Source organism: Rhinopithecus bieti, unplaced genomic scaffold, assembly GCF_001698545.2.
Source record: "Rhinopithecus bieti isolate Rb0 unplaced genomic scaffold, ASM169854v2 scaffold_36004, whole genome shotgun sequence".
In the NCBI taxonomy this organism is placed as follows: Eukaryota; Metazoa; Chordata; class Mammalia; order Primates; family Cercopithecidae; genus Rhinopithecus; species Rhinopithecus bieti.
Genome location: NW_016815976.1, coordinates 1,276,125 through 1,294,402, shown reverse-complemented (window position 1 = coordinate 1,294,402; position 18,278 = coordinate 1,276,125). Strand labels below are relative to the sequence as shown.

The following is an 18,278-nucleotide window of genomic DNA, read 5'->3' as shown; positions in this document are numbered from 1 at the left end:
GGTTCATTCGGTTTAGTCACATACCTCTTTCCCCTGCCACGATCAGCCAAGATTGAATAAAATAGTAGAAAAACAGGGAGGAAATTTAAATATGCAATCAGGCATTAGTCGGGATGGTTGGATTTATGGTGTATTATGTATTATTTAACTACACTGGCAATTTCCATTTAGTCATGGAATGGTCATTTTAGGTACTTGAGAAATTACTTTTAGGAAATGTCGTTTTTCCCCTTTGTTGTAAATCTGAGTGTAGAGATGGGGGAGAATTATGCCATTTTCACAAAGATTATTTTAAGAGAGATGATTTTAAATCTCAATTTTGAGATGAGCATTGATATAACCATTTAACCATCATGAAATTTTGGAATCTTTTCTTGAAAGTGTTAGGTTAAGTCCTTATAGGTTTGAGATTTAGTTAGCCTTGAAATCCCTTGGTTTATAATTATTATCAAAAGGATCATTTTGATAGTGGTTTGTTAAAAAAAAGTAGCTATATTTATTTAGATGTATGTTGGAGAATCGACAAGTTGAACAACACAGAATAATTTGCTTCTGTCACCATGTTTAACAACCCAGGCAATCTAAGATTAAAAAAAAAAAAAAAAAAAAAAAAAAAAAAAAAAAAAAAAAAAAAAAATAAAAAAAAAAAAGGAAAAAAAAAAAAAAAAGAAGAAGACTCTAGTACAAGCAGAGTAAGTTACAGAAATAAATTGAGAAAGAAGGTCTCTTGTTCACACACCAAATAACTACTAATAAAAACAACAGTGGTGGCAACAAAAACAACCACAAAAAACCAAAAAATATTTTGTGTTCTGGACAATGATAACCAGATGCTGCTTGAATGATTAAAAAGCACTCACCTCATTTGTTTGTTGCTAGAAACATCTGAAAACTTAGGCTGAAACATACAACATGCAACCACTTTTTGGTTGTTCAAAATAACCTTCCAAAGACTTCTTGCAAAACTTCCACTTTCATTCCCTTTGCAATCCCAGTTAAAAGAAAATGGGTGTTAAGGCATCTTATTCACAATCTGGCTGGGAAAATCAGCTCTGCAAGCTCAGCTAAGGTACAGTAAGATACACTTCCCACCAAGCCTGCTCACCTCTGCATGGTGCTCCTCATTTTGCTGAAGAACTTCAATGACTAGTTCAGCAAGACGTATTGTATCTTCAAGCTTTTTGGCAGGAGTGATTAATCGGCCTACATTTTCTGTAGTACAAGAGTTTGTGTTAAAATTCAGCGAAAGTGGCAGGCTAATTTTATGGCCATTAGAACTAGTGGATAAGAAATTGAGAATAGTTATCAGTATTTAAAAAAAAAAAAATTCATGCAAATGTTAAGTGCCATGTAATTAGTGAGCAAACCATAAAGCCATTTTATTATTATCACCATCATTATAATACATATTAGAAAAAAGCAGTGCTCCAGCTTCAAATTTGCATATGAAGCTATAGTAGGTCTATGACAGCCCATTTCAAATTTAGTGACAGTTTGTACACATGTTCTTTAAAGACAGCATAAAGGTACTATATCACTGTCTAGATTGTATTTATGCTACCTGAAGGGGGAAGGTTAACAGGAGTTTAATATTGATTGTTGTTACATTTGTTTTTTAGAGTAGTTATTAAATGCTACAGTGTAATTTTTCATCGCAGGCCCGCGTATGTTGGAACGTTCATTTTGAAAATGCAGATTCAAATGTCTGCTTCAAGTTGTACAGGGAGGAGATAGAAAAGAAAAATTGGATATGCCTGGGCCATTAGTCAGGAAAAATAATTGTTAAAAGGGTATTAGGAGTAGATTATTGAATGGGTTGTAGTAGTTTGTGCTACTGGTTGTTACAATTGAAATTTTATCAGTTAAATTGCAACAGTGTACTTAATTGTTTTCTTTGTTGTTAGTTTCTCTTAAACTGAAAGTGTTGTATTTTTACCCAGCTCAAGAAGAACCTGAACCCTGGTTTATTTTGCCCTCTTTTTAGAGTTCAGTTCATGAGTTTGACAATGTCATTATGTTCCAAAATATTACAAACTTTTTTCCTTTGGGAAAAGAGTAATATTTAAAACATAAAGGAGGTTTTCTTTTTCTTTCTTGTGATGGAGTCTCTTCATTCTGTCTCCCAGGCTGGAGGGCAGTGGTGTGATCTCAGCTCACTGCAAATTCCGCCTTCCGGGTTCAAGTGATCCTCCTGCCTCAGCCTCCCAAGTAGCTGGGATTACAGGCACCTGCCATCATGCCTGGCTAATTTTTGTATTTTCAGTAGATACGGAGTTTCACCTTGTTGACCAGGCTGGTCTCAAACTCCTTACCTCAGGAGATTCGCCCATCTCAGCCTTCCAAAGTGCTGGGATTACAGGCGTGAACCACCATGGCTGGCCAAAACATAAAGGTTTTCTTGGCCATTGAAACTGCTTGGATTCAACCAGTTTGAATTCCAGGGGAACTTGTATTTCATGTTTAGCCACCTTCAAACCTTAAAGCCTCAGAGTCAGAGCACATGGGATATAGTGAAATAAACATCATTTAGTAGAATTCCCCAAGTAGGTACATACATTTGCAAGAGAACTGGCAAAACTTATTTTCATCTCTTCATCTGAAGCAGGTATATTTTGGCTTCAGGATGTTTCTTGCTAGAAACAATTACCTATTACTAAATAGGAAGGTTTCTGGCAGGCAGCAGGGGTTGGGAGGAAGTAGGCAGACTTAAACAAAATCATAAGAGATTGCTAATTTACAAAAACAAAAGTTTCTTAATATTCTTTTATGCATTTCTTAGGTAGGTAATGAACATATCAGGTCATTAGTAATTTAGGATTTAATAATGAAAAATAAATTCAGTGAGACACTAAGCAAAAAGGGTGTTCTAGCAAATGGGATGTAAGAGTGATTAGTGGGACAGGGTAAGATTAGCCAGGTGTTGAAAGTCTCAGTCTAACAAGGCCTGATGGCTAGTGTGAAAATGGGCTTCCTGGATTCAAGTCAAAGGAAAGCTCCGTTATCTCTGCCATACCCAGATGGAAATGTGGCTGGATATGGTTAGAGCCTGAAGGTGGGGCTATGGGAAACATACACGTGTGGATTAGGCAGAGAATAACCAACACTCAGAATAAGGAGATGTGGGAGCTTAGGTGCTGACATCCCATTGCCTGGTCTAGAGCAATATACATTTAGAGAAAGAGTGTACAACAAGATTGACTTCTGTGCTTTTGGGGGCATCTGACCTGTTAGTAATTTGATAAATAGACTATCATAATTTCATTCATAGACTTTCAGGCATTTCTACAAACATACTGTGTATATATTTTTGGGTAATATGTGTAGAGTGAGGTATTTGCATTTTGATAGTAAATATGCACAGGCTACTATTTTTTATTAGTTGATACTCACATTTACACATCAATTTGCAAATTCCTCATCCTATGCTTATTACCCATTCGACACATACACCCACATACACACATCACACACTTACATACATTTTCTAGTAACAGACAAGCCTGCACATTAATACAAATCTGCAGGAAATCCCACCTGGGGCACATCTTTGAAATCTCTTGCTTTAAAAATAGAGAGCTTTGTCCTTTTGGGTGAAACACTCACCAAATCTAGGGGAATTCTGGTTGTTTATGACATATGATACATAAATAATTCCTACCAATATTTTTATGCACTTAAAAAAAAAGTCAATAATTTTTATGTTTGGAGAAATCCAAGATGTTGAAGTTAGGACCACCTGAAGATTTGTTTTAATAGGCAGTACTCTTAGATTGACTACAATAGATATCAATAGATACACATAAATTGTGCATGTGCATGCAGCCATTCTATGAGTGTTTGCACATGTACACAGATATGTGTATGCCTGATGTATATATACAGACAGTATGTTTAACAAAACCCTTTGCAATTTTACTTGAACATAAAACCATTAAAGTGAGGAGGTTAAGGATCCTTTAATCTAGAACACTTGATCTGCCAATTAACCCATGTAGCCAGTCTTTCATTTACTATTAATTAGCCTTGATTCCATCATCTGTAGATCGAGCCACGTTAGTGAGACACTGCACTATTTTCCTGTTTGTTTGCATAGCTGCTGTACTACTAGCTAAATGGCAAAATGGAACTAAAAGTAAATTCTCTAAGATGTTGTCTTTAAAGAAAACATTGTGCAAAATCCTTTAGCACTTCTTCCCTCTCCCCAACAGAAGTCAAGGAGAAATTTGTGCTTAGAAATGACTTTTTTTTTTTTTTTGGCCACTTCTGCTGTCTTCAAATGAATTACAATATTCCTATCCCCCAAGCTTGCACTAGCTGGAGCACTGATAAAATGGAACTAAAAATATAGTATACTTAAGAACCATTTCATACAATAGAATTAAGCTCATAACACAGAAAAAATTGTCATGCAAAATGTTATGCAACAACAATGTTATTTTGTGCTGACATTGAGATTTGAAAATGTTGCATATGTCAGACATAGCTAGACAAAAAAAAAAATGTGGACATTTGGAAATAAATGCTCTCTTTTGAGTATCTCAAAACCTATAAAATTATACTTGAGAGCCCGAGTCTCAGCTTAGTGTTCCAAACTGAAACAAAATTTCAAGAAGAAAGGTGAACAGAAAAGCGAACTAAACTAGAAAGCTGCCAAGTAGAGGAATGATGAAAGTTTACGGTACTTGATTTTGGCCTAGGCATGCCTTTGAGCCTTTGATATAACATGCTGGTCTGCGTTTGGGTGGGTGGAGGAGGAGGCCCAGGAGGTGGCAGGGGAGCTGCTTGGGTAGGTGAAGAGAGACAGTAAAAAAGTAAAGACAAAGTGACTTTAACACAGGGTGACAAGTAAGATGACAAATTCTGAAAAGAACAACCAAATAAGCAAAAATGATAAAACACAAATGGAGAGCTGCTGCTTTCTTGGCGATACTTCAACACTACAGAGGTGTGACATTGTTCGACAAGGACTCTTACCAGTGTCACCAGCAACCCCCACCCACCACCACCACCGAGACACTCAGAGGCTGAATGCAAATACCAGATGCTTTATCCAGATGGATACACATGAATGATGGCAGCAGCAGCACTGACCAAAAAAAGATACACTTCGTACAATGAAGAACACCTATACGTTAATAGCTGCTTCTTCCTTACAGATGACCAGAAATAGGACTTGATATATTAATAGTTGGAAGATCTGGCTTGTCATCCCCCATATGTTACTTACTTTCTACATAACCTTGCATCTGCTACTTGAACCTCTCTGTGCTTTAGTTTCCTCATCTATAAATTGAGAGTATCTTTTCTGTATATCTTACAGGGTTGCTGATAAGAGCAAATAAAGCAATCTATGGGACAGATCTCTGTAAAGCTCAAGATGCCTACACATGTTTATTGTTACCTCCACATTGTGAGAAGGCTGCAATTAATTGCTTTGCAAAAGCAGATGAAGGGCAGTTATTAGTTCAAGTGAGCTAGGAAATATTCTTGCTCCCTTTGTGGAATTTCAACATGTCAAAATCTGTCATTTTGGGGGAAAATGTGTGGTATCTGATTGTTTCCAGCTCATTTAATTATTTTCAATTTGGAATTCTCGTGGCTTTTATATTGTGGGTTGAATCATATATAAAAACTTGCCAGCTTATCAAATATGTTACTTGCTATTCCAAATGTTAGAATACTGTAATCAGCACTTGACCCATCTGTCATGTGGTTTACAATATCAGCACAGCAAACATCTTATAACAATAGCCTCTCCTTCAATACAGGCACAGAGCACTATCAGCTTCTGCAATTCTCTCTCTTTAATGAGTGTCTCATTAACCTTGGACCTGCTCCTTTCTAATAGTTCTGGTTTATAAAGCAATCTGTATGGTGAGTGGGACATACTCCATTGCCAAGTTTGCTTCTTGGTTTGCTTGAATTTTCAACTGGGAAAATGAATTTTACTGCAGGCATATAGGAAATGGAATTCTAGTGACATTAATAAAAAAAGATTGAGAAATATGGATAAAATATAATATTCTGGTAAAATCATCATTAAAACAAGAGTTGGTGAGATCCTTTTCTTGCTGGACCATTTTAATGTTTAGAATACAGGACAAAAAAATTACCAGTTTCCTCTTATTGAAATTGTTTGGGAAAAAATATGTGCAAATAGAATTTGGAAGACTCAATTTTAAATGATAACCATTTAAAAGGAAGCAACTACTAATCCTTTTATCATGAAAAATAGTACTCCATATTTTATATTTTGTTAAAATCTGGTTTTCCACTGACAGCACGGCCTAAAGTTAAGAGCATTTCTGGTAATCCATCCTCATGGCTCTTTCAATGAATGCATGTTACCTGCATGTGCAATTCTCATGGAAATTCCTGACTCATTCTCACCCAGTTAAGTGAACCTGGGTAGAGAAAGACTTGATCTGGTGGTGAATAAAACAATAAAGCGCCCCTGGGTTGATCCATCACCCATGAGGCAGCAGATACATATTTCAGCTAAATGGGTCTTGATGAGAAATTCATAAAGGGATCTCCTCCTGCCAACTGTCTGTCCAGAATTCTGACAGTGAGGTTTGCCACCATGGAAAAACAAGCTCCCTATTTTTTTTCCTCACAGAGCAAAACAAAAACATCATACCTTGGTTTCCAACTTCATTTACCCAATTACCATTGCTCATGTTTACACAATTAAATCTGCTTGGCTTCCAGAGAGAGAGTTAAATGTGACTGCAGAAAAACAAAAAGAGAATTCCGCTGCATGCTCATCTAAGCCAAGGAAGAGATGCATCCGGGAGCGAGAGACACTCCAATTAGCCCTTAAATAACCTGACCATCTCTGGCTCCAGCTAGTGAATTGCCAGTCTCTGAAATATCATATGAGAGATGAATATGATTGATGGAAACTCACTTGTTACCAAGTTCCAGCCTAATGATGTGTTGCTGAAGATGTTAGTGTTTGTATTATGCAATTGCAGAAAATAACTAGCCTGTAGCAATTTGCTATGATTTGGGGGTGGGGGTAGATAAAAGCTCAAGTAGGAACAGAAAGCTAAGCAGATAGCCACATAATACTATCCTGAATACCCAGCTTCCCTAAAATGATGGCTACATAGGCTAAAAATATGCAAGGTTGAAATCTAATACAATTTCTTTAGTGGGATTGTCTATTATGTATACTTGATCCCCTTGATTCTCCAATATCCACTCCCTTTCAAAAGATTCCAGCTCTAGGTCAGTCTAAAGTATGTGTTAATAAAGGCTATTGGATGGATCATGGATTTTTCCTATGTTTTCATTGGAGCCATCATTGTCTCTTCCCTGTAAGGACTTAGGTGGTATAGCTTGTCTAGTCTACCTTCAAAATGTGTCTTGATTTTATCTCACACCATACTAGATCACGTGTTCATCCACACTCTTGCTGAGGGGGTGGGCATGTGACTCAGGTCTCGTCATTTCCACCTCAACTGTTGCTAAAGCTTCCAAGGCAGCCTTCAGTCCCTTTTCTCTTCTGCAGTTCATTCTCTGCCATGCAGCAGTCAGAGTAATCTCTGTTAAGCACACATCTGAACTTGTCATGCTCCTGCTTAAAAACCTTTGAGAGCTTCCCTTCATGATAAGGGTTATGCCTTCATATGCCATAAAAAGAGAGTGCCATCATAGCAAAGGTTCAGCTCCTCTGTTGACTCTTCTACCTCAGCACTTCTGGCCCTTGATAATAGGAAATTATATACATTTGTCTATCTCCTCCTCTGCCAGGGAATTCTGTATTTCTAGGGCCTACAGCAGTGCGGGGGCCAGGGCAGGCCATCAAGTATCGGTAGAAGGGAATCCTCAGTGGATCCTGTCCAATGCAATGCTTTCACGAAAAATAAAATACTCTGTGTTTTCAGTATACATACAAACTACATAGGAGCTCTTATCTCTTATCCAAAGTTCCTGGTTACTTAACAAATGTACTAAGCTGAATTCTGAATAGTAAACATCATAACTTAAGCTTCCAAGCCAGAGAATAACGTCAGGTGTCTAAATTCAATTAAATACTATTTAAGACAGCTGGGCACGGTGGCTTACGCCTGTAATCCCAGCACTTTGGGAGGCTGAGGCAGGAGGACCATGAGATCAGGAGTTCGAGACCAGCCTGGCCAACATGGTGAAATCCCGTCTCTACTAAAAATACAAAAATTAGCTGGTCGTGGTGGTGTTCACCTGTATTCCCAGCTAGCTACTCAGGAGGCTGAGGAAGGAGGATCACTTGAACCCAGGAGGTGGAGGTTGCAGTGAGCCGAGATCACACCACTGCACTCTAGCCTGGGTGACAGAGCAAGACTCCGTTTCAAAAAACAACAACAAAAACTATTTAAGATAATTAAAAATAATTTTACTTAACTTAATACAAATTAATTTAAATTAAAGAAAGAAATAACACTCTGGTGATGGTTTTTCTTCTCTAATTGGGTATCGTATGCCAACTCAGGCTTCGTTCCTAGGGCTCAGCTGTTGCATATAAGAAAAGTGAGCTTAATTCTGCATGGACATTGTGTTGGAAATCTGTCCTTTTATGTGCAAGAACCTTGCTCAGGGGAGTTACCTTCTCTACTCCATGTTATTTTGGTGGGACTTCCAAGGAAAATATCCTTCAGGGACAGTCACATGAGCTACACCTGGCCAACCATAGTACCTCATACCATCATGAGTACTATTATTGGCTCTAGGGTTAGCATGTGACCCAACCTGGGCCATTGTGGCCCTTCTCTGGAATTGTATACAGTTGCTTGGCGAGGAATGCTCTTTTTCTTCTGGAGTCATTAGCTAGGATAAAAGGCTGGTGCTATCTGTGGGCATGTTGCTTCCCAAACTTCAACCATTAGCTCCAGTCACATTAAAGAAGCCTGTCAGCAGTTGGAGATATGAAAACACATGAACATTTTTCATTTCTGAGGCCAACCCCTCCATGGGATTTCCTAGCTACATGAGCCAAAAAATTCTCTTTTTTTGCTTAGGCTATTTGAGTTCTTTTTTTTTCTCTGATTCAGTAGTACTACTAAGTACCCACTTAGTCCCCAAATAAACTTTTATGTACATTGCCACAAGCAGTCTTGGGCAGGAGCTTGGAGCATCTGGAGGGATGATGAATAGAGGCAAACACTGAAACAAGGCTAGGGAACACCCCAGTCAGTTCTTCTTGGGGGTCCAGTCTTTGACCTACATCATGCCCTTCTCTGGCACTATCCCCTGCTCTGCAGTGCATCAAAGACCCTGGCCTGGGTAAAATCACCTTGTACTGCATTCCTGTGACACCTTGCTTCTTCCCTTTACTATCATCATCAGATTGTGATTGCTTGTTTCATGCCTGTGTTTTCTACCTTTTTGTTTGGTAAGCTCAACAAGGTTAGGGAGCATGACTGCTTTTGCTCATCACACACTTCCCTGGTATCTGGCATAGCTCCTGGAACCTAGTGGGTATTTAACAAATATATATGGAGACTGCAATGTTGTGTTTGAAATTCATAATAGAAAGACAATTTGAATACCTCTTATATTCCCCTTGACCCTCAAAGTACCATCCCTGGATCAGCAGCTTCAGCATCACCTGGAAGCTTGTTAGGAATGCATACTCCCAGGCTCCACCTCAGACCTGCTAAATCAGAACCTACATTTCAACAAGATCCCCAGGGATTCAGATGGACATTAAAGTTTAAGAAGCACTGTTTTATGATTCATTGAAAATGAAGAGTATCCTACTACCGCATTGTCAACTTGGAAGAACACGTCCTTTTAAATACTCCGTTCAAGACAAATTATATATAATAATATACTATATACTATAGTATATATTATATATAATATACTATATATAATGAGCACTTACTATGTGCCAGGCATTTGTGTTAAGAGATTTATTTGGAATATGTATTTTAATCTTTGCAATAATCCTCTGGGGAGGAACCATTATTAGCACCTTTTACAGAAAATAAAACTGAGGTTACAGAGGTTAGAAAACCTAGTGGAGGCAAGAGAAAGATTTGAATTTGGGGTATAACAAATCATTGAGTGCTCAGGCTGGTTTTGAGGTAGTGTTTTCTTGGAGTTGCACATATATGATTCTAACATGTGGATGCTGGATGTCATCGAGTGTCCTACTGGAAGCTCAGACCAGTTAATGGATTGTGGATGGGGCCGTTATGTCTTGACTGAAAGGTAAGGAGGCCTTGTGGGGTGGTGACGGCTCTTGAATAGCATACAGGACAAGAGACTAGAGAGTCACTGACTACTCATTTTATTTTGAACCTGGCTTCTTTTCTCTGGGCCTTGATTTTTCCAACTGTCAATGATCAAGAAATCTCTTTTGTGTCATACAATTTCGTTGCTAACAAGTCACAAGCATTTTATAGTGTAGAAGTTGAAAATGTGGACTTTGGAATTAAACAGGGTCGTGTTCAAATTCTGACTCTACAACTAACCAGCTGTTTAACCTTGGGGAAGTGACTTAACATGTTTCTACTTCAGGATTTCCATGCATGAATGCATAAGTTCTTATTTCATTGAAGTAAGAGGCACATTTTAACATTTCTGAAATCCGGATGCATCTTATGTTTGATAGCACATCATAATATAGTATATGAATGGCGCATCTTATAATTGATGGACCTTTAGATTCAATGAAATATGGTAAAACACTTACCTCGCAGGGTCATGGTGAGAATTAAATGAGATATGCAAAACTACTTAGCACATATTCAGTTCTCAACAAACAACGTTTATCATCATCTGCAACATCATATCTTTTTTTCTGATAGAAGAGAGAGACACTGATTTCATATTTGTGGACTCACGACATATTTTAACACATCCTTTTTTTTCCCCGAAATCTTTCTTGGTGACAGTGTTTAAAACATGTTTCTCTTTGTCCCCACCGCTTATTGTAAAGTATAGATGAGGTGCTAGTCCACAGAATAATCTGGTCTTGGAAACCCTGATTCATGCACCAATGAAACAAAAAGGGTGGGAAGGCTGGGTGTAGTGGCTCATGCCTATAATCCCAGCACTTTAGGAGGCCGAGGTGGGTGGATCACTTGAGGCCAGGAGTTCAAGACCACCCTGGCCAACATGGTAAAACCCCGTCTCTACTAAAAATATACAAAATTAGCTGGGCGTGGTGGTGTGTGCCTGTAGTCCCAGCTACTTTGGATGCCAAGACAAAAGTATTATTTGAACCCAGGAGGCAGATGTTGTGGCGAGCCAGGATCCTATCACTGCACTCCAGAGCAAGACTCTGCCTCAAAAAATAAAATAAAATAAAAGAGAAACACTTAGTCCCTCATATATAAGACATGAAGCATGAGATGGTCCTCATCTCCGAATGGCCATCTTGTGGGGATGAGATCAGTATTATTGAATTCACTATTATTATTGGTCCCTTATAGAAGACTGCGGGGTGGTGGCTTGGCTCTATATTTTAGTGGGTTTTACCAGCTTGGTTCTCTTTCTCTCTTTCAACAAGCCTTAGATCTGTAGGAAATTTGCCTGGAGACAGAGAAAGATACAAAACCTCAACATCACAGAATCTTCCTGGAAGTCCTTTGGATAGATTTGACCTGATCTAGAAGGTTTCTGTCAATTGGAGAGAAAAAAAGTCCGCAGTTCTTTGACAGCCTTGGGGAAATCTCAACTGCCCTTGGGAAGACTTTACAATGTAAAGATTTTGTCAATGATTCAGTTCCAGAAAGGACTGCTGTGTTAATTTGTAGTCTTCCTATGTGAAAAGTGGTAGGTATCATACTTTTGACCTTATCCATTGAATGAATGGATATTGTCTAAGTGCTCACCACATCAGCTAAAAAGTCTACATGGTAGAAAGAGACAAAAATGCATGGTATTTAAATTCAGACAGACCTGAGTTCAAATCCTGCTTCAGAAAGTTACTTATCCTGTCTGAATCACAGCTCCTTCATCTGCAAAGGGTGCAAAAATAAAGCCTTCTTTATGAGTCTAAGGTTAGGATTGAATCAGAAGCCCTTAGCACAGGGCCTAGGCCCATAGATTCATAGGAGGCTGCTCTCTTCTCTCTCTCTCTCCCCACCTACTCATCATTCATCCATCCACCCACCCACCCATCTACCCGCTCTCCTCTCCTCTCCTTTCCTCCCACCTATCTATTTCTGCATCTATCTATCTACCTATCTATCTACCTACCTACCTACCTACCTACCTACCTACCTACCTACCTACCTATTTATTCTGTCTATATCTATCTGCTGTCTATCTACAAATAATCATCTGTCTGATTTTGCAAATCCTTGGCATATTTGAAGGAAAAAGTTGTTTTATTTCAAATTCCAGTGGAATCGTTATGATGCTCAGAAAATTATGCAAGTATTTAGCCAAGAACTGAAGCAAAACAGCAATAGTAGTGTAGACTTTCTCAGAGCTTTCTGGTTCAGAATGTGTGACGGTTTAAATGGAAATGTATTTAAAATAATAGAATTCATTTGCAGGAGTCACAGCTTTTCTTTCATAGACTAGTAGGCTTTTGCATCTTTTTTTTTAGAGGTACTGTAATTAAATTGAACATTTAATTTCTAATAATGCCACCAGACATAAAGCATAAGTCCACCAAAATCCCATCTGCATACCCCTTAGATTCTTAAAGCATAGTCTGACTAAAGGACTCAGCAGCTGTCCATATTTCAGTCCCCAGTATTCTATCCACCTCCCTACAATTTGCACGTGTAACTTCGGTGGTGCCCTACCACCTCCATACAGTTGGTTATGCAGACCCATCCATGAATTTGTGCTCTATTCTCATTAAGAAAATTGAAAAGGGAGGGAAGGGGTACAAAAGAAAAAAATTAAAGGCCAGGGAAGAAGTATGATTATGATTGCAATTGAGACCTGATATACTTAGAAAAAACTTCACTCTACCAAGCTTCAAACCCATCTCTGCTTTAACCTTAACTTTTAAGTCCATTTCTACCCTATTCCCTCCTTCAGTCCTTTCTCTTAATTCCTGCTAGTGTGATTTTTCTGCAGTGTAAACCACCAACCTATCTCTTTGCATAAACAGCCTTCAGTGACTCTTCATCACCTTTGCAGTTGAGACCTGTGGAATCTTTCCTCTGAAAAAATCCATATGCATGCAAAAGTTGGCATGATTTTCAAGTTAAGAAATTTTGAACCACGAGATGCAGTCTGAACTCAGCATTATTATGGCATAGAAAGACCTTTGAAGTCCTGTCCCTGCCTACCTTGCCATCATCAGCACCCACCCACTACTATCATCATTTCACTCTGTTTTGCAGCTATGTTGAATTAATTACAGAGTAGATAAAAGGGTGGCTTCTGCCTGAGCTCAGATTCCAGCTACTCCACTTATATTTCTGGATGTGTGTTTTTTAAGTTCTGTGCCTCCGTTTGCTCATCTCTACAATGGGAATAATAATAGTTCCCTCTTATAAGGGCTTTTGAGGAGAAATAAGTTAATAATATGCTTAGAATCATACCTCGAACACAATATGCATTAAATAAGTATTCATTATTTTTTATTAGCTATCTGGTTTTACATATTTGCACATATTACTCTCTTGATGTAGGATGACTTTCCATTCCCAATCCTAGCTCCCCTTCGTTTATTCTAATTCATCTCTCAAGATGCAGTTCAATCCTTACCATCTCATGAAGACTTTCATGGTTTTCTGACAATGCCCCATCCCTCTTACACATAACTCTACCAATAGGCTTTGCAATATACTTATTTACATATATACACCCATTTGCATGCATACTCCATGAAGCTAACAGCTATTTCCCTCTTGTTTACATAGTCTCTGGCTTTTAACACTGTAACCTGCTACAGGATAGGCTCCTACTAACCATTTGTCTAATAAATGAATGAATGAGTGAATAAATGATTGAATAAATATCTTCCTACCAGAGAGAAAGGTTCATGTGTCTTGAACATAGGTTTATGAGTCTTCAAATACTTATCAGTACCCCTATGCTTGGAATGTACTCAGGAATGCTTTCTGAATTGTTTTGAAATGTGCTCAACTGTTAATTTGGATTAACTGATAGTTATTTTGACAACCCTTTAGACTATAAAACGATGATCTGCATTCTAATTTATTAAAGTTTTAAGTCAGACCTATTCTCAAAATAGGATCAGAAGTTTTGGGACCAAACAAGAAGAAAATTTCCAAAGCCAGAACTTTCCAAGAGCTTTCCTCTAATAAAACTTCCAGCAACAGTCCCTGTTCGGTCATCCTGTCCATGCTTCCTGCTTTATCACGCGATACATACAAGAACAACATGGACACAACTTCTCTCTGTCTTGGCTGATAAACATTCATCAAAGAACACAAACTTCTCAATAGGGCAGAAAACAGAAAAAAGAAATGAAAAACAAAGAAGAAGGTTCATTTGGTTAAATAACTTTTTAAAAAATGCACATGAGGCCAAATCACTGGAATCCTATAACCAAGGATGAAATGAAGCTCTGCAGCAAACCAGAATTCTATTCCTTTAAAGCTTATGCCTTTTCAGAAATTCTGCTCTATAAAGGTCAACATCAAATGGGCATGAGATGTATTTAGACAGCACAAATTAACTCCTTAAGTATTATTGCAACTCCACATGGCTCTCTGGGAGTACATACCTTAAGGAGCTATTGAAAACAAAACAAAACTGAATATAACTCAACAGTCCTGATAATTTATAATGCATATACAATTGGTTCACCTGCATCCTTTTGATTCTCTATTTGAAAGAGAGAGCACAACAAGGAGAGAAGAGAGAGAAACAAGAACACATATGCAGAATTAATGAGCAAGTGGACCAAAATGCCCCCCACTTATGTGTGATACATGATATTGGAAAGAAAAGGTTGCCCTTGGGTTCCCACCGCCCCAAAGTTTGGGGGCCAGCAAAAAAAGTCTCCTTCACAGAGGTGGAAAATGCTGCACAAATAGAAAATTAGTAAAATTAAGTTTAATGTGAAATCAAGCTATGAAACATACATGAACTCTCCAAGTGACAATTAAGTCATATGTTCTAGGCAAAGTTTAGAGGACAAGGACAAGTCAAAATCTCCAGAGGGAACAAGGAAAAGCTTCCCAGCTTGATAGAGAACAGACAGGAGGCATATAAGATCTAATTTTCACAAAGAATGGACCACCTGGTGTGATCTCATACCCATAATAGTTTGGCATCTTAAACATGGAAAAGAAGGCATGATTTTGCCCCAAATGTCCTTTATCTGACACCTAACACATTGCTCCCCGGCCTAGCTGCTACCTTTTGATTGTGTACCAGTGACAAGCACTTTACAAATTAGGGTTACACACAAGCAAAGTAAAAATGCATTCAGGTCACAGACAGAGAATAACTGAAAAACTTACAGACAAATCTGAGTTTATCACAAACAAATGGCTTAATTGTCTAACCTGTTTTAGGCTGATAAAAAGTGACTGGACTTCTCACACTGGGTTTCACAGACAGAACCAACAGACAAGCCAATGCTAAAAAACTTGAAGCAAGGAGAGTGAGTTGGTTTGGATCTGGATTTTCTTGAAATAATGAAAACAGAAAGAGTGAAGACAGCATGGTGAGGAGGTGGTAGGTACTCACGAATGGTTAAATCCATCACTTGGGAGGCCAAGCAGAAGACAGGATGCTCATACATTTCTCTCTTTTTCCCTATAAAAGAGGATTTGGGCATGCAAGAGGCTTAGGTCAGAGGTAAAGAGGTTAAAGGTCATAGGTTAGAGGAAAACGTTACATTAGCTCAAAGGAAAATAGCCACAGAGTATTTTGGGATAAACACAGGATAAAAGAAAAAGGAGCTTCAAAATTGGAGATCTATTGGATTAACCATTCAGCATGCCGTGAGTCACGAGAGAGATTGTGACCATGATTTTACACGTCTCTTTAGAGCTGTTTGCAAGAATACAATGACCAAAACATCATGAGTAAAGGGAAACAAAATTTCATTGATTTAAGGCTCCAAGATACTAAGGATTTCAGACTTTAGTATCTAAGGCTCTTGAGGTATTTCTTCATAAACATAGTCTCCAGCAATATTACTACAACTTCTTTCCAGAATTCTCAGATAACTAAGCTGTTAATTCTCACAGAGGGGCTCAAATGTAAAAAATGAAAGATTTCTTCTCTGCGGGTAGGATCAGAGCCTTGTAAAAGAAAGTTGTCTGTTAGTAATATCTTTCAGGCTGCAATGTCTCAGCCTATGGTGGACTATGTTCATGAAAGAAAACCTGATACATGCAGCCAGAGGATGTTGGGTTGTCTGAATTAACAATCCCAGCATGCTTTGAAATTGGTGTCTCAGCCACTTTTGCAGAGGTCACATTAAAGTGGCTGAGCCAATCACGGACAAGGAAGGAGAGAAGCGGAAGAGAGCAGGTAGTGTGCAATGAGGTACTTCTCTGAAAAGAGAGTTGAAAAAAAAGAATTGGTTTCTTCAAAGAATCCCCAGACCTAAAAGTCACAGTGCAAAAGATAATTAACACAACCAAGAAGAATTGAGGCACAAAAGGAAATTACAGACCAGCTGATCTACTTTGGAAATGAATGCATTTTACTTACAGATCTTAAAGTTTGTTTTGGATAGATTTATCTGAAAGAAGAGAGCAGATCTTACCAAAAGACTAGTAATAGCTAGACCAAGACCTATGAGGCAGCAGCCATGGCAACAAAACGTTTCTTGATCCCATCCCATCTCTGGCCTTGCCTAGAATTGTTAGGTACCTGGCTGACTTTACCAAATACAACCAATCATTACATCCTGGGACAGTAAATGCTGGAACAATTATTTGTTAATATAGCCCTTTAACGACCTCTTGTTCCTCTATTTTTGTCACTCATTACCAAGTCAAGAGTTGATAAACATCCTTTTGGTGCCCAATTCTTAAGTGTTTCTCCCTGGATGCATAACAATGAATTCATTACCACTGGTACACAATTTGCATTGTCAGACAGACAAAATTGAGAGAGGGAGGACGTGTAATGTACAGAACACTGTGAATTTGACATACTCTTAACCTAATTCTCTAAGGAAACAAGGATTTTGGCAGAGTAAGTGACAGGGTCTGAGTGGTTGGTTAGTTTCTTTTTCCCCCAGTTGTCTTGAGGAAGACAATGCGCATTTGCTAGTTTTAGTCAGGTGTCGTGTTTCACGTGTGAGAGAACATCAGATTCCAGAATGCGGACACATTGAGTTTTGCACACAGAACTTCCACATTTATACACTTACACCACTGGTCAAGTTGGGTGTGGCTTTCAAATCACCCTATAGCAGCCAACAGGGTAACAATGAAAAGTGATTAATACCTTCGTGAATGAATAGGTCCCAAAGAACCAAATCTTCTCAAGTAGAGTTTACTCAAAGCGCCTTTGGTGATTACTGGGTCATCAGTGACCACTTCCCTAAAACTTGAGAGGGCAGTGGTAACAAGCATCTAAGGTCTGGTGTAACAAGAATGAATGAGATCTAAAGCCAACCTGGAGCCATCATAGATGGCTCAGCACTAACCTGCCATTGAGTTTGAAATACTACCAAAGGACAAGGTACTTTCAGGGGCAAGAAAGAGGCAAAACCTTGATCTTGCTCTTTTCAATTCTTGTATTGCTTCCAATGGTATCAGCAGTGGACAACAGACTGCTTTATTTTCTTCTGTTTAAAGAAGGTGGCAATTCTAGAGAATTCCTTTATAGGAAAACATGAGCCACAAAGCCGATACTTAGGGCCAACACAGACTCTCAGAAGGACCTTAGTTACCTGATAACATCCTGTTTTCATATTGTTCCCTTACAAAGGTTGTTTTCTGAGCCCCTGTGATGTCTTTTAATTCATTTACTTGGCCACAGCCAAGGAAACTCCCACATTTCAAGTGCTTCCAGGTTTCAGCTTAATATACTCAGATGGACCACTGTTTTCGGGTGCCCTTCAGAAAAGAGAAAGACTTCCCCAGGGAGGCATATCAAAATTTAAATTCAAAACTGGGGGCAGAAGGGAGCCTTACCTTCGATTTTGGCATACTCTGAGAGCCGAGAATAGTTGACTAACGCAGCCTGTTCCAGACATTTACGGATGACTGTTTTCACCTCCTCTTGTGGCACTGGGGTAACAATATCTTTCATCAAAACCTTCAAGTAGGAAAAAGAGGGATAATTAAGAAGGTTCAAGCAAATGTGTCACTCATCCATACTTCTTAGAAGCGTGAAAGTTTAAAATCAGTTATTTGCGACTTAATACGGATTGAGAG

The 18,278-nt window shown here is 38.5% G+C and overlaps 1 protein-coding gene across 1 annotated transcript in view; it reads right to left on the bottom strand.

Moving 5' to 3' along the window:
- The window catches only part of CADPS (calcium dependent secretion activator), a 497,883-nt gene that overhangs the window by 109,489 nt on the left and 370,116 nt on the right, over positions 1–18,278 (bottom strand). The window contains exons 16-18 of the mRNA XM_017854222.1: positions 18,036–18,159; positions 14,737–14,754; positions 1,106–1,212 (exon numbers count right to left, since the gene is read on the bottom strand). Of these exons, the coding sequence (XP_017709711.1) occupies positions 1,106–1,212; positions 14,737–14,754; positions 18,036–18,159 (249 nt within the window). The remainder of the gene's footprint in view (positions 1–1,105; positions 1,213–14,736; positions 14,755–18,035; positions 18,160–18,278) is intronic.